This window comes from Clarias gariepinus, chromosome 22 (assembly GCF_024256425.1).
Source record: "Clarias gariepinus isolate MV-2021 ecotype Netherlands chromosome 22, CGAR_prim_01v2, whole genome shotgun sequence".
Classification (NCBI taxonomy): domain Eukaryota; kingdom Metazoa; phylum Chordata; class Actinopteri; order Siluriformes; family Clariidae; genus Clarias; species Clarias gariepinus.
Window position 1 is genome coordinate 23381496 of NC_071121.1, and position 22798 is coordinate 23404293.

At 40.6% G+C, this 22798-nt stretch overlaps 1 protein-coding gene across 3 annotated transcripts in view; it reads right to left on the bottom strand.

Moving 5' to 3' along the window:
• spryd3 (SPRY domain containing 3) overlaps positions 1-22798 on the bottom strand; it is a 46952-nt gene that overhangs the window by 18534 nt on the left and 5620 nt on the right. For all 3 annotated transcript variants that reach the window (XM_053482396.1, XM_053482398.1, XM_053482397.1), the window contains exons 4-7: positions 17082-17206; positions 16505-16640; positions 15713-15901; positions 2805-2954 (exon numbers count right to left, since the gene is read on the bottom strand). In XM_053482396.1, coding sequence (XP_053338371.1) covers positions 2805-2954; positions 15713-15901; positions 16505-16640; positions 17082-17206 — 600 coding nt within the window. The remainder of the gene's footprint in view (positions 1-2804; positions 2955-15712; positions 15902-16504; positions 16641-17081; positions 17207-22798) is intronic.

Sequence of the window (22798 nt, forward strand, 5' to 3'; positions counted from 1 at the left end):
ATTTGTCCTTGTCTCAAGCGGTGTTGAATCGACAAGATGTAGAACAGTGAACCTAAAGCAGCAATAAGGTAATGAGCTACAGTAGGTAAGATCGCTTCAATGTTGAACCAAGCTTTCTACCCACAGTACCTTCACTTCTTGTCATCTTGTCAGCATTCAACGAACATTTAAACAAAGTTGCTCTGGAACTGGGAAACTCAGTCACTTTTTATCTCTTGAACTTTCAGATGTTAGAAGCTGTGGAAGGTTTTATCGACTTGCGAGCTGGAATGGGTCAGGGTCAGGGGTCACCAACTGGTAAAGCATGGTCAGGCTGCTCACCTAGTAAAGCAGTCTGGGTAATGCACCGGAAAAAAGGATGCAGTTTAAAGACTGCTGCTCAGGTGACACTAAAGTGGTCAATAGATAAATAACACCTCATCTATCTTATCAGAATTGCCAAACCCAAAGAGGAATGATACATGGTTTTGATGAGAAGGGTTGGCTAATTTATTTTATTATTTTTTTTGGCCTTAGGATTAGGTTTTTTTGTGTGGTCTGAGGGTGTACCTAGTGCCGAAACAACTTGTTCAGATATCTGGATATCAAAATTTAGAGCGATAGTTACAGTGAGACCCTTATTAAAGAGCTGAAGACTAAACTTCAGAATAAACACAGGAGACTGCTATCCAGGGGTCATTGTGATCTTGCATGATGATGTACACACACTTCTGCCCACACTGTCGACCCTCTGTAAAAACTTCATTTTGAGGTGTTAAAGCGTCCTCCCTATAGGCCTGATCTCACTCCATCGAACTTTCACCTGTTTGGTCCCCTGAGACCGTTGCCCTCCTTCGAGGACCAAAATTCACTTCTGATGCAGACACACCCACGTACTTTAATAATATTATCGATTTACCTTAAGAACACGCAAAGAGACAAATGGTTTGAGTGGGAAAAACTGGGAGAAGAGTACCACCTGAAGTGACATACAGGAAAGGGTGGGGCTTGTTACATTCGATTTAAGCTTGTAACCCAGCATGTTACAGACACACGCAGCTGTCTGTGCTTTTGAGCGCCATCTTGAGCAGATGTTAAAATGAGGATGCAAAATGCGTGAAGGTTAGCAGACCTGTCTGTCTGTCTACTGGCAGCTCGTAAGCATTCCTGGGATGATCTTGCAGACACAGGATGCTGTGCGACGTCCAAGGCAAGTAAACAGTAATTAAACAGCCCTGCAATTACCTGCTTTACCACCTTTGTTGCCCTTTGCTGCATAATAAAATACAGATGCGTAAAAAGGCTGCAATGTTCCACGGGAAGTTATGGCACCTTTGATGAACCTTCCCTCCATTACCCCTACCCGACGTCTCCAATCCCACCCCCACCTCAAAGGACAGCGAAGTTAGCTGTCTTGCTCAACCCTTCAGTTGACAAGCATGTTTACTGTCTGCGGTCTGGAGACCTGAGAGTAATCAGTCCAGCGCCGTCCACGGCCACCCTGAGACAAGAGTCAGGAAGGCACGACGGATCGTCGTAATGATCAAGCCTAACTCGGACGAAAGCTCGAAGCGGAACTGTTTATATGTAAAGACAACAGTAAGGGGAGTCGGAGATTTTTCACTGGGAATGTGATTTATTCGTCCGCTGCCGCGTCGTTTAGACGAGTCCTTTGATTAGGCCTGGACTCCATGTCCATGGAAAAAATTCTCTGCTCCGAGCACAGATTTTAAGTGCTTCGCAGACAGTGCTGAGTGTTCTTTTCCTCGGCTCGTCTCATGTGGTGGAAAGAGCGAGGGGTGATTTGTCACAAGGCTGCTCCACATTTACGTGCGCTGCCTCGGGGCAGGTGAAAATGGATGTTGCACCATGTGTGGTTCCATCGTACGATGCTCACATAGGCAGGGAGGCTCAGAGGATTTCAAACGAATTTAACATTGTGTTGAAAAAAAAAAAGGGAAAAAAAGAAGGGAGTGAGACATGAAGGAAGGATGAAAGAAAGGGAGAAAGAAGGAAGAAAGAAAGAACGGTCAAAAGGATGGAAAAAAAGAAGGAATGTACTTTAAGTAGACAGGAAAGGAACTGAGAGAGAGAAAGAAAGTAGGGAAAGAGGGAGGGATGGATGGATGGTTAGATAGATACCTTATTAATTCTGAAGCAAATTCCAAAGCAGGGATGAAAAGAGAGAGGCAGAAGGAGAAAGAGGGAAAATGGAATGAATGAACGAATAAATGAGCAAATGATTGAAATTTATAAAGAAGGAAGAAGAAAAAAAGAAAGAAAAAAGAAAGGAAGAAGAAGGACAGAGAAGGAGAGAAGGAAAGGTTAAAGAAAAAAGGAATGAAAGAAAGTGAGGGAGAAAGGAGGATGTAAACATAGAGGGAGGAAGAGAGGGGTGTGGAATGAAAGAGGGAGAAATGCAGGGAGGAAGGAAGAAACCTAAAAAAAGTAGTAAAAAAGCAGAAGTGAAGGAAGATGGATGCAAGGTAAGATGGCGAAAAGAAAGCAAGGAGAGAGCATGAAAGAAAGGATGAGAGAAAGAAGGAAGTAAAACTGAAAGGAGAGAGAAGAGTGGAATAAAAGAGAAGGAAAAAGTAAGGAAAGATGAATCAGGGAGTTCGAGAACAAAGGAAGGAATAAATGAAAGAAAGAAGTATGGAAGGAATGAATAAAAAAAAAGATTTCAGGTTTAGGCCACGCCCATTTCTATGCTGAATGCCAAGGAAATTAATTTGAGCAGAATTCAGGTTCATCACATGAAGGCTATGTTTTGAAGCTCCATTAATACATCAGTGAGTATAAACAAGACGATGCAGGTTACTCACTCTGCGAGCGAGGCCCAGTGCGATGTAGCACTTCTCTCCAGGGTCCACGATCTCCACCTCGAAGTAGTGACTCCGTGTGCAGAGCGGCTGGCGAGCCTGAGCCAGTCCCACGTCCATGATGCTCTTCCCCTTGCCTACATACTCCAGCAGCTGTCAGGGCACACACACACACACACACACACACACACACACACACACACACACAAGGTATGGTTACTCGGCACCGACTACCAGGAGAAGCTTGCTTTAAAACAATATGAACGGTTTTCATTTATTATTACCTTATAATACTTTTACAGAAACATTAACAAACTCTGTTTTCTGGTAAAATGCTGTACAAAATCCAAATCTAAAAAATGTAAACGAGAGTGTTAGTTAAGACAATTTGCATGGCCCCTTCCCTGGGTTAACCTCTAAGCACCGTTTTGTGCATTTTCCTCCGTCAGGTTGGCTAAAAAAGTGCACTTCCACAAAGGGGCATTGGGGGAGGCGGGTGGCAGTAGCGCATTGGCATTTAAAGCTACAGGCTGTTGAAACGGGAGTTAAAAACACAAGGATTTTCAGGGATTTCCCAGGATGCATGATCTGAAACCCAGAACATCACCCGACACAATCCCCCTTTTTTTCCACCATGGCAGGAAATCCGGTTTTCACTTCAGCACCAACACTTTGCTTGGCTAGAACTAAGAATCGCTTATAACAAACTTAAGTTTAAGTTCACAACAATAAGAGCGTCTGCTAAATGTAAATGTAGTAATAATAAAGCCAGAAGACCTGCCATGTTGAAGTTCGGCATTGTTATTATTTATTTATAAGTCAGAGTAGGTCTCTAGTTTCCCAGCAATGGTAGCACGATGCTAGCCCTTTGGGGGGGAGGGGGGGTGGGATTGGGAATGGGGTTGGGGAGTGTATTCTTAGAACGTCAGTTCTTAGAAGGTTTGCTATTGAACCGGCTCTGAACCGGCATTAGTGCCAGACATGAACCACAGTAGCACCTGGTTCAATTTGGTGGTGAGGGGTAATTTTGGCTTATGTAACCTTGTTAAAAAGAAGTACTATACGCCACCCTTAATTATGTCTAAAGGTTTAGAAACAAATAGAGATTAGAGCAGAGATCAAAGTCCTAACATTTGAAGTTCCTCTGCGCAAACCAACAAATTAATAAGATTTTAGGCTAGATGTGGTGCAATTTACAGTATTAACTAAAAAAAACAAACATAAAAACGCATTTTCAAAGTCAGTGTTATGCCTAATAAACTTGCAAGAATAAATACCAGGAATCCAAAACACACCTTGCGTAACAGAGCGTCTGGGAAATATCAACTCACCAATTAACAAATAAATGAAATAAACACCAGCAGCTGGTGCAACCAACCGATTTCCACAATGTGCAGTTACTTAAAAATTGCTAGAAAGAATACAAAGATTCTCTTAAGCTCGTGGTCATTCTCAAACCAGTTGAAAGATCTTATGGGGCGTGAAAATTATCAGTGTTTGTTTTTCTCAAACAAATGTCAAGGTAACCAACTGATTCACGGGGAAAAAAAACAAAACAAAACAGATGCGGCAGATGTGTGACAAGAGGATGTGGCAGCTAGCGTTACTTCACATATTTACAATAGTAAACATAATACACAGCTATGCAGAGTTCCTAATTTTGGCGTCCGATTTTGGTAATTTATTTAACCAATTTAAGTGTCATCAGTATATTAGGATTTACAAATACTTGCAGTGACCACATTTTTAACATAAAGGTTCTTCAAATGCAGTACTTGGGGGGGAAGAAAAAGTTATTTAAATACATCAACCGACATATTTTTCAGTTCTTATGAGGGCTGCACTGAAAGTAATGTAAAAAGCGAGCATGGCTCTTCCTCTATACAAAAGCGCTGCATTTGCACCGTCACTGAACCCGACTCTCGCTCTCGAATCCTCTTTGAAAATCCCCTTTGTCGCATTAGATGGTCTTCCAGTGTGTGGTTTGTTTTAATGCTGGTTTCGCCTTCTTTCAACCTCTTTATTCATCTGTGCACATTGCTCATCTCTGTAAGCGTTCTGTAGTCTTCTGTGGATGTCAGACACCCTGCACTCCTTCTTCGTCAAGAACTTTCTCAAGAGTTGCTTAAGAAGTTTTTATTTATTTATTTTTTACCAACATGTGCAAGGTTTGAACAACCTACATCATTTAATAAGACGATATATGCCGCATGAATTTCACCACAGCTTAGAATGCTCAGAAAGTAAATGACGCTTTCTGACAAAATGTAGCTCATTTGCAAAAAAAAAAAAAAAAAAAAAATACGCATTTCATAAATTCTTTCTTTTTAAACCATTAAAACCTTGTGCGAGTCGATTTTCTAGCTTTTTTTTATCATTCACGCAAGTATATTTCCCATCATTACGTAACCCTGAATATTTCCGACGCAACTCATCCCCTTAACTTCCCCATAAACTCGAGTAGTAATTCAAGTAGTAACAAAAGAAAGCGTATATAAAATGTGGCGTGCAGGAGGGCTGTAGAACTGCCCAGGACACTCGACTCATCTTTTATCCCTTCCTTGGTAGAACAAAGGCGCTGAATCCAAGCCACAACACAGCAGTGTAATGACTTTCAGATTTTAAACACGCTTCATTAATTGACCCAAAGTTTCCATTCACAATGTCAAAATCACCATATGCCCAAGCAGTGGAAACAATCCTCCATCACCATTTACAACTCTTGCTATCCTTGTTTACCCCTGAGAGTGACTGCTACTCACACAGTCTGACGGATGTATGAAGCTAGAAAGTGGTGATGGAGCAGGAAAAAATTAAAAACACTTTTAAAGTTTTTAAAACTGTCTTTCTAAGCCGTTACTTGAAAAAAATCTGGAAAAAAAAACATTTTTTACCTTTTAATCTTTTTACCGTTAATAATTATTTTATGGCCATCAATAAGAATTTACAGTGGTTATGTTTTGTGTCACCTTTAACTACAACCACTAGCACCACCAATTCTAAATAGATGACACACAAGATGGAGGGGACATGTCTCACATACTTCTCAGTCCATTTATTTCATTTATACACTTCCTGGCCCGAACAAACATCAAAACCATTCTTTTACAATTTGAGTCCAGTGTCATCAGGAAGGAGAACCTTTGTTGATTTTATAATTCAATTCAATTTTATTTGTGTAGCGCTTTTAACAATTGACATTTTCACAAATGTCAATTGCAATTACACAATCAAAGGAATTATCGAAGTTTGTATGAAATGTGAACACAGCTGTTTAGTCCCAGTCCTGTGAATTCTCATCATATTGGTTTGTATATGAAAATGCTCTTACTTTTCATTACTTTAAACATAGCTCTGATTTCTTTTGTGATCACCATTCACGATTGTTTTTTTCCTTCTACAAAGTTGCTTCCAGATTTTAATAATGTCTTATAACCCAATTCTAGTTATTTTAATTTTTCCTTTGCTAGAAGCGGTCCAATAATTTGACTCCTTCTGCAGAAGAGATCTTTTTTTTCTGAATTTCTCATCAGTTGCTTAGCAGCCCAGAGAGGGCAAAGTAACAAGACATATCCTCGAACACGGATAATCGATCCCTTGGGCTGCAGCGTGGAACGTGAACATGAGCGCCCCTGGCCCTACGTCAGTAAAAGGTTTCAACATGCTGAAGGAGGCAAAGACTTGCATAAAACGAGGCTTATCCTTTTACCTCCCTAGAAGGTATAAACTCATGAACCCGATTTGAAAAAGCATGCTTGGGTAATTTTAAATGCAGCCACATTGCATTTTTAAGCGGATTTTTGTAAAAAGTAACACTAGTCACTTGTTGAAGTGAGAATTAGTCTCTCTCTCTCTCTCTCTCTCTCACACACACACACACCAGAATAGTCTAGTGTGCCTGTTTTTCATCTAAGCAGCTCATTTTACAGTTTACCAATCCGCAAAATCATGCCAATATGTGTTTGTTCATGCAAAACGTGTCACTGTTCAGATGCGTCCCCACCTTCTGCATCTGTTCTTGTCCTTATGAGGTTTGTCAGGATTCATTCTGTACCAGACTCTTTCTTATTCTCTGCCCTTGCTGATGTTTCTTCTTCTTGTTCACGTACTATTCGTGCCGAGACCGGTCACGTGCTCCTCTTATAAACGTCAAAACTCCTCGGGTAATGCCTCCCTGCCTACTCGGGGCTGAGTAACGGGAAGACTAGCTGCTCCCCGGCTGCTCCCCGGCGGCACCCGACAGCTCCCGGCATGCTCCGGTGACAGCACCGACAGATCAGAACAGCTCACGGTCGCTCGTGTCTGCAGCCCTTCTGCTTGTTTTGTTAAGCTGCTGCCTGGGCAACAGGTGCACTACTCTAAAGCTGCTTTTCTGGAGCATCTCAGGAGGAGGAGGGGGAGGAGGAGGAGGAGGACGCTTGCTGGCGCGCGCCCATCTCCGAGAGCGCTCCTGACGTTTGTACACATGGTCCGCGGGACGCGTTTTTACTTGCTCGACACCCCGGTGATTTATTATGACGAAACTCATGAAGACATCTCGTGCCATTAAAACAAGAGCCGAAACGAAGCCTTTACGGTAACCTTGCATGCACTTGAAAAGGAGAGGCACTTCAATCTAACGCAAGCGTCCATTAAACAGGCATGATGGTGCACTTGCACGCTCTTTCTTTCTCATGTGCCACTCAAGGTTTCCAAGGAGTTCCAAAATATTTCTGAAGCTCTTAAGCAAACGCAACTCATCACCCAGTAAAAGAAGAAAAAAAAAAATATTAGAATAAATAAATAAAAGCTAATCCTTAAAAACCCGCCCATTAGCATGACTGCAAGGCTTAAAGCTCCTTGTAAAAACACAACGGGTCTTTAAACACTTATTGTGGAGATCGGCGCACAATTTAATAGCACATTAGATCACAGCCAAATCAAAACAAGTCGTATCTTTTTATTATGCTACAGCTTGTTTGAGTTGAAAGGTGTTGATTCTTCTCCTATTAAGGCAGCTCTGACACTCTATGCCACAGGCAGGGCTGCAAGGTTTATCAAATAGTGTAGAGAAAAGCTGTCAATGTTCATTTCTTCATTACACACTGGTTTTAAATATTAACCCCTGCTACAAAAAGAATATCTTCTCATATACCATACCCTCTTACATCCTTCTCCCAGATATGTGCGTTTCCCCACACATCAGACGCACATACACATTTGCGTAGTGGTTTAGGGATATTACGTCCTGTTTGTCCCTGGAGAAGATCCACTACTCAAACCCGAGATTCAAATTTGAAATGGGGGAGGGTGTCATTTGAAATATAAATATCTGAGTAACTACATGTCCTAGGCAAGTGAAATTAAATAGGCTCAAGATAAATTTGTTTCCAAATTCCAACAACACATTCAAACTGATAAAGATTTTATAACCGATTTCTGTGTCACGACACACGTCAAATCGGTAGTCCAGCTCCTGCCAAACACTCTGGAGCGTAACATTCACTCCAGCACCTCAATGATTTTCTGCTCAAGTTCCTCTAAGCTTGTAGGAAGAGGCGGAATAAAGACCGGTCCTTTTACATACAGCAGCCACATCAAAAAAATAAAAAAGATGACAGGGTGTCAGGTCGGGTGAACGTGGTGGCCAATTCAACAGCATGTTGTCATTATTGCTTGCACACCTGATCCATCTCCATCATTAAACTTAGAATTTGCAATCTTTTGAGCAAGAAATGGCTATGTTGTTAGACTACAAAATAAGGTCAAATTGTTAACCATAAAAGAAAGTGAATCTTTTGAAACTGTACAAAAATTAATTTTATTATGTGACCCTTTTTTTTTGGCTCAGTCATGTTTGTGTATATATGTGTATATATGTATATATATATATATATATATGTATATATATGTGTATATATACATACACCATCGTAATGCAAAGAATGTATAGTTCCTAATGTTTTTAAATGTGATATGACCAAAAATATCAAATAAATCAAAATATTGAACTTAAAATTCATTTGGTATTTGTTTGTTATGTGTAGTAGAGCACTTGCTGTGTTTGCTGGTAATACTGGCCCGCTACCACAGCAGGTATATTTTAGACTTGTGGTCTCTGTGGTCTCTTTAAAGCTGCAAGAGTAAACTTTTTTTTAAAGACCAACCGTCTGTACACGAATAGAACAAAAAGTGTTTCATTAATACATTTCTATTTCTTCATCCCGAATGGGATTTTTCCCCCCTTTAAACCATGCTGTGAGGAGAGGGACAAATTCTGGAAGCAAAATCCTCAGAGTTTTCCTGAACATTCCGCATTCCTCGCAGCGCCCTACATAAATTCGTTTCCTCGCATGATTTAAGGACCATAACTGCTGGCAAGCAGAAGCCTTGTCCAACCCCGGCTGCTAATCACTGGGTACTTGTGTGTAAACGCAGCGGCTAATCGTTTTATGATATTGTGCAACAAATGAACTTCAGCGTGTCTCCGAGCTGGAGTCTTTTTGATGCCTTCAGCAGAAACGCGGCGCACGCGGTAAAGTTTTAACTTCTCTCCGGAGACTCTTTGCGCTGCCTCTCCAAGTGGCTCTCTGTTGATAAAACTGTCAAAACAATATTCTTTTTAAAAGAAGAAGAAGAAAAAAAAATCTTCTGGCCTACGTCGAAACTTGAAGGGCTATAGAGTTGTTAAGTTGAGCTCCCAGAGGCAGAACGTGGCTGGAAGGCATACGAGAAACAATCTGTTTCCAATTTGCAAGAGAAGAATAAAATCAGTAGGAGCCGGAAACAGACCGTATTCCTGAACCAGAGATTCTAATAAAAATTAAAAAAAAATCAAAATTCTTCAAATCTTAAAAAGCTAAATGCTATATAAACTCAATCCCATGTACCTAACACATGTCCTAATTATGCATCTAATTTTCAACACCTCCACGACACACGGCGTGAACGAGAATAATGACTCATTTTTCTCCAGAGTCATCTTACTTTCCATCTTTAACAAGTCACAGGGTCACACCCACGGTGGAAATCGCTCTTGTTAAAGCACGTTAGCAGACCGTACGCTGTCAGCAACCGAACGCCGGGTTTCCTTCTCACTCCCGCGCTCTCGTTCTGAGAGAGGAGCGAAACCGCGAAATAAGATACAACCCTGTTTTTATTCAAGAACACGGATCATTATCTGTTCTTGGAAGAAGTGAGCGGACTGAACAATAACAATAACGAGAAGAGTTTCTTAAAAGTCTCTGGATGGAAAAAAGATGAACCGGTCCAGAAAACAATGTTGAGAGGAGGGAAAAAAGCCCCAGATTTTACTATAAAAGCAGTAGTGTTCTTCAGTGGCGTCGTGAGCAGAGACACGGCCTCACCAACAAGGTTTTTCTTTCTCTTTCTCTCTCTCTTTTTTTTTATAATAACTGGTTCACAGAACTCCAAGTCGAAAAATCTTTTCCTTTTTAGTAAATCGCCTTTTTTGCTTGACAAGCTTTAAATCATGTGGCTAAATTGTAGCGCTTCAAAAGGTTAAACAGCGGTAAATCAGCAACATGCAGCATCATGAACACTTGCAGCATCTACGCTCTCCGCCACACTGCCAGAGAGCTACGCTTCCTGGAAAAGATGTTTCAAATTAATAACCTTCATCAAGTAAAGATAACAACCAAGGAGAGTCCTGAATTGATTGGAATCGAGTTAAGAACTGTGTAACTCATTATTAAAACCTGGAAGGTTTAACAGTGACAACAAGAGCATTTCCATATGCAAGCAATGTGGCGTGAACGCACAGGACTGGGACTAAACAGCTGCGTTGCCATAAGAAAACTACTTGTTAGTCAGACTATTTATGAAAAAAGACTTAAGTTTCTTAGGGAGCATAAAGATTGGACTTTCTTCCATTGCTCCAAAGTCATGTGGTCTAATAAGCCACTAATTTCAGATTGATGGGCGTGTCAGGGTAAGAAGGGAAGCGCATAAAGAGATGCACCCATCAGGCATAGTGTCCACTGTACAAGACTCCGGCTACCACAGAATCCTGACCCATCGAAAGTCTTTCGGATATGCTGGAGAAGACCGAGAGAGTGATTAGACTTGTCTCTTATGAATACGAGACCTTGGACAAAAATTAAAGTAACTCTGGACAGAAATAAGGACGAAATATTGTGACACTGCGTGAACCAATCAGGAGAAATGTTTGCCAAAATCAAAGCAAAAACAGATCCAACAAAATGTTAGTGTGAATTTTTTGGGAGGGTGGGTTCCCAGGTTTTTTTTTTTTAATATTTGAGTCTTCAGGATGGACAAGTGCCAGGATGATGGAGCTCAGTAAATATAGTATTGTTTTCTCATTTTTGCTAAAAATATATTATTGCATTGTATTCTATTAGTACACTTGTGTTGTGATTGCAAATATGACACGAGGGAAAGGTATAGGAGTCTTGGTTTCCATGAGAAATTAGAAGGACAGAGAGAGAGAGAGAGAGAGAGAGGAAAGACTCTGCTGTAGCAGTGTGTGCTGCGCTCTCTGCTCACATGGCGTGGCACGTACACACCGGCACCACCCAATCACTTCCTTACACAAACAGTACAAACTGTGCAGAGAGAGTGTGGGAGAGAGAAAAAGAAATGATCCAAACTGCTGCTTCGGTTTCACCATGCACAGTGGCTGCAGGTTTAGCTGTCGTTTTTCCTCAGTAATGACATCTTTATACACAAAGCAGCAACACTTATTATGTTCTGGCAGAGCCACAACACTTTCTGGATGACTTACAGTACTGCTCCACTTTTGTTAAAAATGAACCACTATGTTCGGTATCACCACCACAACAAAAGCGATATTCAGCCTTACCTGCTATATGGGGTAGAAAAACTACACTGATCATGTGCTCTTAAAGGAAAATAATCAATGACAGCATGGTGTGATGCAGGATTACTGACACTTCAAAGTTTTTTTTTCCTCCTCCCTTCAAAGTTGTCTGTCCTGAAGACATTCCCATGGCGGGAAAAAAAATGGATTAATCTTTGCTTTACGAAAGTGCTGAAACTGGAGACTCCTTCTAGGAACGTTAAATGATAAATAACTTCCTCTTCTACGGAAACTAAGCTGGTTCTTAACACTCTCATTTTGTGTGTGTGTGTGGTAGCATGTACTTTATTTTACACGAAGATAAACCTGTGATTTTCACCGATGGCCTCGAGCTAGTTCAGGAACTAAGATATAATCTTGATCGCAACCCCTTATAGTGCTGACGTCAAGCAAAGAGATTTCACAGTAGGGAAAAGAAGAGAAAAAAAAAAAAACGCCATGCAGAAATACCCTCCAGCTGTTGTCTGCATATACTCAGGGACTTCAATAAACCATAAAGGGGCGTTTAAGATTGATTTAGACAGCCGCGTCGAGAGCTACCGCCAAACTACGACGCAATAGCTACAGTGGGGCAAAAAAGTGTTTAAAATGATCACAAGAACTGTGAGCAAAAAATCCCAGAACCACACGGGGGAACCTAGTGAATGACCTGCAGACAGCTGGGACCAAAGTAATAAAGGCTACCATCAGTAACACACTGCACCGCCAGGAACTCAAATCCTGCAGTGCCAGGCGTGTCTGAAGAGGATTTGGAGAATTTCATATGGTCCAGATGAAACCAAAATAGAACTTTTTGGTAAAAACTCAACTTGTAGTGTTTGGAGAAGAAAGAATGCTGAGTTGCATCCAAAGAACACCATACCTACTGTGAATCATGGGCGTGGAAACATCAAGCTTTGGGTCTGTTTTTCTGCAAAGGGACCACTGATCCGTGTAAAGGAAAGAATGAATGCATGATAATGATCCCAAACACACCGCCTTGGGGCAACAAAGGAGTGGCTTCATAAGAAGCATTTCAAGGTCCTGGAGTGGCCTAGCCAGTCTCCAGATCTCAACCCCATAGAAAATCTTTGGAGGGACTTGAAAGTCCGAGTGTCGCCCAGCGACAGCCCCAAAACATCACTGCTCTAGAGGAGATCTGCATGGAGAAATGGGCCAAAATACCAGCAACAGTGTGTGAAAACCTTGTGAAGACCTACAGGAAACATTTGACCTCTGTCATTGCCAACAAAGGGTATATAACAAAGTATTGAGATGTAATTTTATTATTGAACAATACTTATTTTCCACCATAATTTGCAAATAAATTCATTAAAAACCCTACAATATGATTTTTTAATTTTTTAATTTCTTATTTTGTCTTTTATAGTTGAGGTATACATATGGTGGAAATTACAGGCCTCTCTCATCTTTATAAGTGGGAAAACTTGCACAACTGGTGGCTGACTAAATACTTTTTGACCCATTGTACTTATCTAAACAGGAGTTGCCGCTGCACCGGCAATTAATGTAAACGGATATAAAAGCCTATATAAAAGCAAATAAAAGCCTCGGGTCCGCTGAAGGCAAAAGCTCAAGGCTCTGCGCATTCTGTGGCTAAACCCTCCTTCTACCAAGCTCATAAAATACATACCAGTCAGCAGAGCTGAGCAAACAGAAACCTACACGCTCAGAGCGTAGAGCACGAGCTCATCGAGTGGACCGGTGCAGTCTAATACGGGCTACTTCTTCGAGAATATCCTACATTTTTTAGACACTTTTAACAAAAACGGACACTGGTCCTGACCTAAAGCGCTTGTGATAAACCGAGCGCAAATGTCACTTTGGGAAAAAAAATCCATTCCGCACTGTTTGCCTTTGTTCTGGTTTCGTATCAAAAATACACCGGTTCAACTCGAGGATCGTTGCTGAAGGAAACAAACTGGAAGTACCATCTTGCAGTGTCCTGAAAATTACCGTAGGACACAAACCACAATGTTATTTCCCTTCCCTGTAATACTCCACCCGACCAGCGTTCTCTCTCCGACTGTGAGGTCTCTGTACGAGTACAAGACCGCACCTACCAGTCAGAGACATCTATATTAGAAAAGAGAATATTCCTGGCTCGAGCTGAAATTAAAGACACACTTCGCCAAAAAAAACTAAACTTGGAAAAAAAATTAATAATTAAATAAAAATAAAAATAAAGAAATCGGACTCCAGGTTTAAAATGTGACCTGTAACTACGTCACGCGTTCATGCGAAGTGTCTGGGTTAACACAAAAGTCTTCGAATACATTCAAATAATCCTTAAGCCACAAAAAAAAGGGAGGTTCAGGGGTCAAATTTATTCTAGTTGAAGCTGGAGAAAATAACTGCTGTAGGACGTGGTACCTTTGTCGACCTGTGGCTTTCCCAGCGCTTGAACTGTACTAATATTTGCTCTGATTGCTGTGTTTGGGACAATGATGTTATTTCTGGCATGCTGAGTTAGCAAAGCGCTCACTTTGATTCCCTTTGGCTGATATCTAATGTCAGCACTGGAAATTATAAACGTGTCATGTTAGCGCCTGTTAGACTTCTGATATATACAGCGATCTATGCAGACGCTATATATAGATATATACAGACTATAATAACTCATAAAAAAATATAAAAAAACTAATGAACAAATGTAACTTTTTTTTTTTACCACCCAGGAGTGTTTTATTTAAAATAAAAGCACAAAAAGTTAACTGTTAGACTATTGTTCACATTACCAGTCTAAAGTGACTCAAATTTATTTATTTTTTTTTTTATCGCATTAGATCAGATTTTTTTTTTAACGTTGTCTGAACGCACAACTCAAGATGTTTTTCAGATCGGATCCGAGCCACTTTCGTACGGTACGTGCTCCTAGATCAGGTGACTTCTGATGCAATGTTTTGCGCTTCTTCGCATGCATGGGGCGCTCGCTGACGTCAACCAGCATCAGCAGGACAGAGCCGTCTGGCTTTCTGTCTTCGTCTGGACCTCAACGAATACAGCTGACTAATAGTTTGCAAAACCCCAGGCTTTTTTTTTATTTTTTTTATTTTAAAATAGCATTCATTGTTTGAAATGAACGAGTGGTTGCGACAAGTTTGACGTGTTTTAACCCAGATGACGCGAGCAAAGACGTATTGATGTGCGCTGTTTCAGAGGACAGACGTGTCCACGTTGGAGTCACTTGTAATTATGATCGTGAACTGAAAGAACAAAAATGTAAAAATTGGAATTGAAAAATGTGGCTTGTAATGTGAACGTAGCACATCTGTCTGCTAACGCTGTTTCCACGCCACAGGCTACAAAAACCACAACTGGTATCGCATCGACATGTGTTCTTCATTGTTAAAAAGTTTAGACGATAAACAAGAATGTGTCAGATTTTGTTTAATTGCGAAACGCTTTAAGGAAACGTCTGGGACACGGCGCATGTAAAGTGTCACGTTTAAAAACTGTCCGACTTCTGGATCGCTTCATCACAACACTCCATCAACATACCGACAAATAACTTACCTGGAAAGTGACTCAAAAATTCCATAACGCCAACACAATGTTTTTCCGTAAAGAGTCTGACTAATTGGACTGACTAACTTTCCTCCACAATATCTAATGTGGAAAAATCAAGTGCAGCTCTGTCAGACGTTAGTTCTACAGCTCTCTCCACCGCCTGGCGAAATGTGCCGTTATCAGTTCGGTGTGGCAGCCCCTCATTTTTCTTGTCCTTCACAAATTTTCTCCAAACACACCAATGCTGGAAAGTTTGTTTCTCTTTGCTCCATTTCATTTCCTGCTTATATACCTCACGCACTGAAAAACATCTGGGCATACGTTGTCTTCGGGGAGAAGATCAGAATAATCTCAGAATGTTCTGTTCCAGAAATACTGACACTTTTCTACATTAAGAAACTCTGATCAATTCCACAATCTATAATTGCACATTCACACGATGCCTGCGGTGTAAAGGTGAGGAATAAAGCGAATGTGACAAGAAATATGACCTTGATTTCAAATTCAGCACAAAAAAAAAATATATATATATATGATCTAATAAATCGAGGTCTCAGCTTACCGTTCCGCTGACTCTCACGTCGTACAGGCGTCCCCATTCGTCCTCGTGGCTGTCCACCATCATAATGCTGTCCTCCTCTTCGGTTCCCCACTCCGCCTGCAGGTTCAGTCGCACCTCCTCCCCCAGAGAGTGCATGCCGATGGCGGGGAAAAGACCGCCCGGGGCTACGGGCACCACCATCGATCCCACCTGTTCCATTAAAATAGGTTGTTGTTTTTTTCCATCACTAATTGTGCCCTTAAAAGACCAAACTATGGGGGGAAAAAAGGAATAAACAGAACAAACACGTCCTGATCGCTGGCCCGGGTTTTCTTTATCTCTACAGTACTGTTATTGTTTGCAGGCCATTTAGGATTAAATGATTGCGTAGAACGGAAAAGTCATAACGGGGCCGATCGTTTACGAGGAGCTCGCACTGTGGAATGAAACCTGGATTCCTGTTGGCCTCGGTGCGGAGCTCGGCCTCGTTAGCCTCGGAGGCACACCATGGGATGAGTAAGTATAACGACATGTAAATGTTTGCTCGAACGGGACGTGAACTTTATCAGTGTTTTACAGTGCGGAGCGGTAGAGCGGTTCGTTACATCACCGTGAAAATATTCACATTCCAATCAGAGCACGGCGTCGTAGCAATTAATTTCAGGCTTAGTTCTGAGGGCTCAAGAGTGGCATGAATAAAGCAGAGGAAGTCCCGGTCCAAAACAGCAGGGCGTTTAAAAAGAGCGAGGGCGGTTAAACAGACCTCTGGTTACGTTTAGGCAAAACCGCTTTCATGAACGGAGTCGGACCCACCTCTTTGCCGTTCTTGGTGAAAAACACGGTGGTGAGTCCGGCGTCGAAAGTGTCTGCGTGGATCCCGCAGCCTATCCGATCGCCACGGATGCACTTGGGGCCGAACTGCTGGCCGACAGGGTTGCCATTATACAGTCTGTGGAGGAGAGGAGAGATACGAGTCAGCAGACTTGCAGCCGCAACCTCTGATTAGCTGCTCGTCTGGAACGCGGAGGCAGGGGGAAAAACCCCGGCACATAAAACACACGAGGGAATTGGGTTAAAAAAAATAATAATAACAATAATAATAATAATCATTTATATAAATACACTACTTATAACTGCAGTATGTCCAGGGTTGCTGCCTTGTCATGGTGAGTCAGAGTGTTTGATCACCTATTTGCCTTTCTGTTGGAGTTTTTCAAAATACTGATAAAAATGCATATTTCATTTATTACCACTTTTCTACAAGTCTAATAGTTCTTGCTTTGGACTTGCCATGAATGACACTACAGCATATTTCTTTAGAAACCATAATTAAAGAATTAGCTTAAAACCGTCAATCAAAAAGAAATAAAAAAAAGATCCTGACACTTACTTCCCGTCATCAGCGTGGTATGCGATCGAGTGAGGCAGCCAGCCTGGCTGATGATCAAGCTTGTACAACTGAGGAACCAGACCCACTGCGATTGTCCCTCGGACCCCTGTGTCCATTATAGTCACCTGAAATAACAACACAACACCTCAGGGCAATCCTCCAATGCCCCCGTTATCTAATCTCACACAGCGTTCAGATTTATTTTGGTACATCGTCAGATTCATTAACCAGGACAAGGAAGCGGGATAATCTGAAAATGGCTGTAGATCAAGAAAACACAACGCTGCTTTGTGTCGGTGGGGAAATTTCTCGTGATGTCGTGGTAACAGGAATTATGCACTGAATGGAGGGCTGAACCACAGAAAATCACGAGTGTATGCTGTGATGGAAAATGGTAGTGGGAACAAAAAAAAAATTTTTAAAAATCATCATCAAGAAACCTGACGAGAAGTACGACCTCGCAGCTAGTGCTTCAATTAAGCCTTGAAAGTTTGCCGAAATTGATTCTGATTTCTTGGAAATCCCAGACACTGACTTCATTCACTTCCACTAATTAGACTCCTTGACTACGGATGGTGTTCAGGTCAAACCGGGACTTCTGCACTGATTCTGCGGAAAAAAAAAAAAGTTAAAACTTCCTTTTTTATTTCTCTACATAATCCTCTGCTACACTAATGCACTCATCATCCAGTGCCTGGATACAATCAAGGTAGAATGTTTTCTCAGTACTGCCGGAGCCGTGATTAGACATCTGAAACGCTGGCCTCCCAGGAACTCCTTTCAAGAAATGGCCTGCAGGGAGGTCAGGACTGTACAGGGATGTGGCAGGTACTCAATCTGTAATGTAATCTGGGTACAGTTCCCACAGACCAATGCGTCTCTTCAGCAATTTGGAGACAAGTTATCTGTTGATTTTCAAGAGATCGTCCACATCGTCCCACATTCGTAGACGTACGGACTTCTTTAAAAACGTTTGAAGAATCTCATTACAGTCCCGTGCTTAAAGTCTTCCGTACAGTTAATGTCAAATCGGTTTAAGGAGAAATGTCATTACAAGTCCCGGTTTAACTCGAACACTCCTGGTAATTTATTTATTTATATTATTTTATGACCTCTATAAAGGTCAGAACAACATCAGATTATCTATTCTTGTGGAAACTTGGCCTCGGCAGGATACAAGTTGATCCTAGGCTGCAAGGATTAATGGTTTTTCACTCTCTCCAGGAAAATGGCTCCAGCTGTTGGCGAGTCATCCTAAAAGCTCTAAAATTTAAAACTTACTGCCAGGGACTTAAAGGATGGTCATAAACTGAGAAAGAGCTAGACGATCCAGATACCTCTTTCGAGGATTTGTTTCCCGAACTTTAAAATGGTTAAGATATATCTAGAAGAGTTTCCTAAAGACATCTTCTTGTCCGATGTACTCGCTCTACGAGCGCCCTGCTGAGAATTTAATGCGCCGAAGACGCAGCGCTTCACGAAAAGAAAACCCTGCTGTGAACTCGGGAGCTGCAGATTTTCAGCCCAGGCTTCCAGACGCAATATTCAATTAGGCTAATAGAGAAAATTTCCACTTGACTAAGGACAAAATTGATTTACACACGCGCACACACACACACACTGAAAAAACAGGCAGCCTAAGATCACAGTAAGGGGAAAGAGATTCAGCAGTGTGTGTGTGTGTGTGTGTGTGTGTGTGTGTGTGTGTGTGTGTGAGCAGAGATTGATGTGCGAGCGGGTAATCACGCTGACTCGTGGAGGTCAAAGGAGGTGAACTGAAACGTCCATGAAAATCTAACGAGGAAATATGATCACGCCTTTGACGCAGACGGAGAGATGGGGGGGGGGGATTGCGGGGGCTCCGTTCTACAGAGATTTGGAAGATGATTTTTTTTTTTTTTTTAAGGAGACGGTTCGTCGGAATCAGATGTGCTGCGTTAACTAGGTATACCAGGGAGCTGTGTCCATCACAATCAGAGCAAAAGTCACAATGTAAACACTTTGATTAAACACATTGAAGCTGACAATTACGTCTATACAGCAATCCAGGAACTAGTGTCCCTTCCTTGCATACGAGGGTTGTTCAAGTCAAACTGGGACTTCTGATTCTACCTTCATTTCTCTATGTGATTCCTTCATACACTAAAGCACTTTCTCAAGCATTTGGATGTTTCAGGAAGTTTTTAGATTAGTTTTTTCCACAAGTGGGCGACAAGTTATCCATCCGTTTTCAAAAATCAGGTGTTTCATCCGCTGCACTTTCACAGGAACGACTGCAGTGGGCTTCACGCCACCACGGACGTTCTGCCTTTTTTATAACACGTGCACCATTCGAATGTTTCACCGAGTCTCATCACCATACTGTGCTTAAAGTCTTTTTTAAAATGTCTATTCTTTTTTTTCTTTTTTTGAAAGATTTCATCACAAGACCTGGTTGTGTACTATATATAACAGGCATTCGTTTTTCTTTTAATCATTACAGACAGGATGAGGTCATTAGAGAAGCGAAGCATTGCTAAAACTCGCACAGAAATATGCAGAGTCAAACCCAATGACCAAATAGAAAGAGCGCGGTGAGATCAAGGGATGTCCTCTTGACTTACATTACCTCAAAAGGGAGTACAGTTTAAACTACACCATGGAAGGGAAGCACCAGGACCTCTGATCACGTCCTGAGAGTCACGTGTCACTCTTGTTTTGTTTGTTACTGATTAGGTTGTGTATTTAAGTTCTGGTTTTAGCATGTCTTTGTCTCGCAGCTGTTGTTCATATCGTAAAGCTGCTGATAAATGTTTTCACTCTTGGTTCATGGGTCATAGTCCTTGCTTCTAGGATGCATTTCTGTTGAGTGTTTTATTAGGTCTGTTAAAAAGGATCTGGCCGTTTGTAGGGTTTAAATAAAAAGTACAAAACGTATCTTCGTTGTAAATTATTTAATATTTTTTTAAACCCATTTTAATAAGGGTACCAATAATTCAGGACTTGGCTGCATAGATTTAAGAATTGATAGTGTCACAATGATGAAGTCTTCATTCAAGAATTTTTTTTTATCAACAATGTCGTGTGCTTCTGTGAGCTCATGTATGCAGAAGAGGGCGGATAGCTCTTCTTCTTTTTTTTTTTTTTTTTTTTTTTTTAAGTGTGATGTGTCCTCTTTTATTTTGAATAAAATCTCTGTCTTTCTAAAGAATGCATTCAAATCCAGAATTATTAGCACTAAAAACTGGTTCCGAAAATTCAGCTTAATTCTAAAGTGTTTGAATGTTTTAATTCTGAAATGTGGACGCAGGGGACTGTTCTGCACTGCGGCACGGACGGGTTGCTGCTTTCCAGCTTCAGTGCCGATGAGGAAGTGGAAGTTTATCAAACCACGACAAGCTGGCAGCGAGCTCAAACCAGCACTGTACATCACTCAAGACTTGCCTTCACCCAAAGCCAGATTTACAGCCACATCCTTGCAGGTTTTTTCCATATTGAAATCACATGCATGCTCTTTTCCCCAAACGCTGTTTTATACCCATATCAGCAGTGTATCCCGGAGAAGTCAAACTTTATTCAGCTGTTCCTCGGGGCTGAGAGTATCCTTCACGAACTTTTGATGTTCTGTCTGCACTGCAACTCGAAACTGTGCCACGTGTCTCGTGCTATCCGTTTTGTGATTCCTCAACTATTAAAAGGTATTAATAACTAATTGCTGAAAATATTAATCAAAACAGAAAGAAATGCATGAATAATTCTGTATAAAAATTGCAGCTTGTGTTGTTGAACTTTCTACACACCACATGACCCTCAGATAATAACCTGCACATGGGACATAATACATTCAAGCTTCCTTTTTTTTTTTTTCCTTTTTTTTTAACAGAGTAGGTCCTCTGTTTTAAATGGGGGGAAAAAACCCTGAATTTATCAAAAGTGTTGAGGAATATCAAAATCCAAAAGGGACACTGAATTTTAATAAAGCTAAATAATATAAAGACAAAAAGACTAACAAAAAAAAAAACACCAGAGTGGAATGAAGAGCGTGTCTAATGTCGCTATGTAATCTACATGCTTCAATGTTTGTATTCGATGCATGCGCAATGTGGAATTTGTATCTGTCTGTAGATGAACCGTGTGTTGCCGTTCCTGTGTTTGGTTTCGCTTAAAACAAATCTGCGTCTGATCTTAAAAACGTGTTCAACTCAAACAGTAGCGAGAAGAAAAAGAAGAAGATTGAATGTGATTGAATGAAAGTCTCAAGACATGTACAATAAATAAATAAATAAACCTATAAAACGTATAACCTGATACAACTGTTAATTACAAAAGTTTTATGGAAAATATTTGACTAAAGTAAATTTTTTATTTTAAAAACTCAATTTTAACTCCATTTTAACTCTTTTTTTTAACTAAATTTTGACCTTTTCCTCACAATTTTCACTTTAAGCCTTAAATTCAATTTTTTTTTTCTTAGAAGTTTGATTTTGACCTGAGAATTCTGATGTTTTTTTCTTCTTCTCAGAACATTTACTTTCATCTTGGAATTCAGAATTTAGTTCGAATTCTAAGAAAATGTCAAGAAAAATTCAGAAGTCAAGCATTTCCATGGCGGCCATAATCCTCTTGCAGACATAATCTAATTATTAAACAAACATGTATTTGCTTCCTAATAAAACACAAACATCTAGTATTTTATTAAACTTTGTTGAATGTTGAATTATAGTAGTTAAAACAGTTCCACTGTTTCAATGTATAATTTTTTTTAATCCAACAATAATCAAAGATTTGAAAGATTTCTCTATACCTACTGTGAATTTTTTTTTTAAACCTTTTGGTTTCTTTTTGGTAGTTGAAAATTTCCTCATAAATAAAGTAACTAGATTCAAGTTATCGTTTAAAGCTAAGTTTCAAGTTGGAAAAGAGAATCGGCTGTGAGAAAGGGGCGGGGCTTTCAGCAATCGTTGGTTCAGAACTACTCATCTGTCATTTATTCCAAATTTATCTGCTCATCTGCTGTCCTCGTTAGGAAAAACAGAAGAAGACTGTTTTGGTACATATTGAAGTCAAGCCTGTGTACTCTTATGCTGAAAGGGACAGACTGTAAGGACGAATAGTTTTAACATTACTTGACGTGATTCCACTCAAGTAAGTACGGGATATAAGGTGCGTGAAGAAATGGAGAACAATAAAAGCTCTCTAAAAGTTAAGAAATATTACTTGTATAAACTGCCTGGACCCCAAAAAAAAGAAGAAAAAAAAAGGCACCACTTCAGAAGGGTCCAATTATTGGTCATCTTTAAGCACCAAACACAAGTAAGGAGATTTGAGATTACTGGAATTGGGTTAAGAAACGTCCAACACATTATTAAAACCTGTAAGGATTTTGCTGAACCATCAGCTTTGTGGAAGAAATGCGGTCAGAAATATAATCATGTATGGACATCACTTAAACTATTGGAGAAGTTGTATGGTTTAAAAAAAAAATTTTTTTTTAATCAACACTAAAAACTACAGCTGGGTTTACTAGTGAAAGTAAAAGAATTTACGCACCACACACAAATAATGTGATGAGAACTCACAAGACTGGGACTAAACAGCTGTGTGTGTAAGAAAACCACTTGTTAGTGGGTAAAAAGGCTTCAGTTTGCTAGACAGCATAAGGATTGGACTTTGGAGCGATGAGAAAAGGTCATGTGGTCTAATGAGTCCAGATTGATCCTATTCCAGGGTGAAAGGTG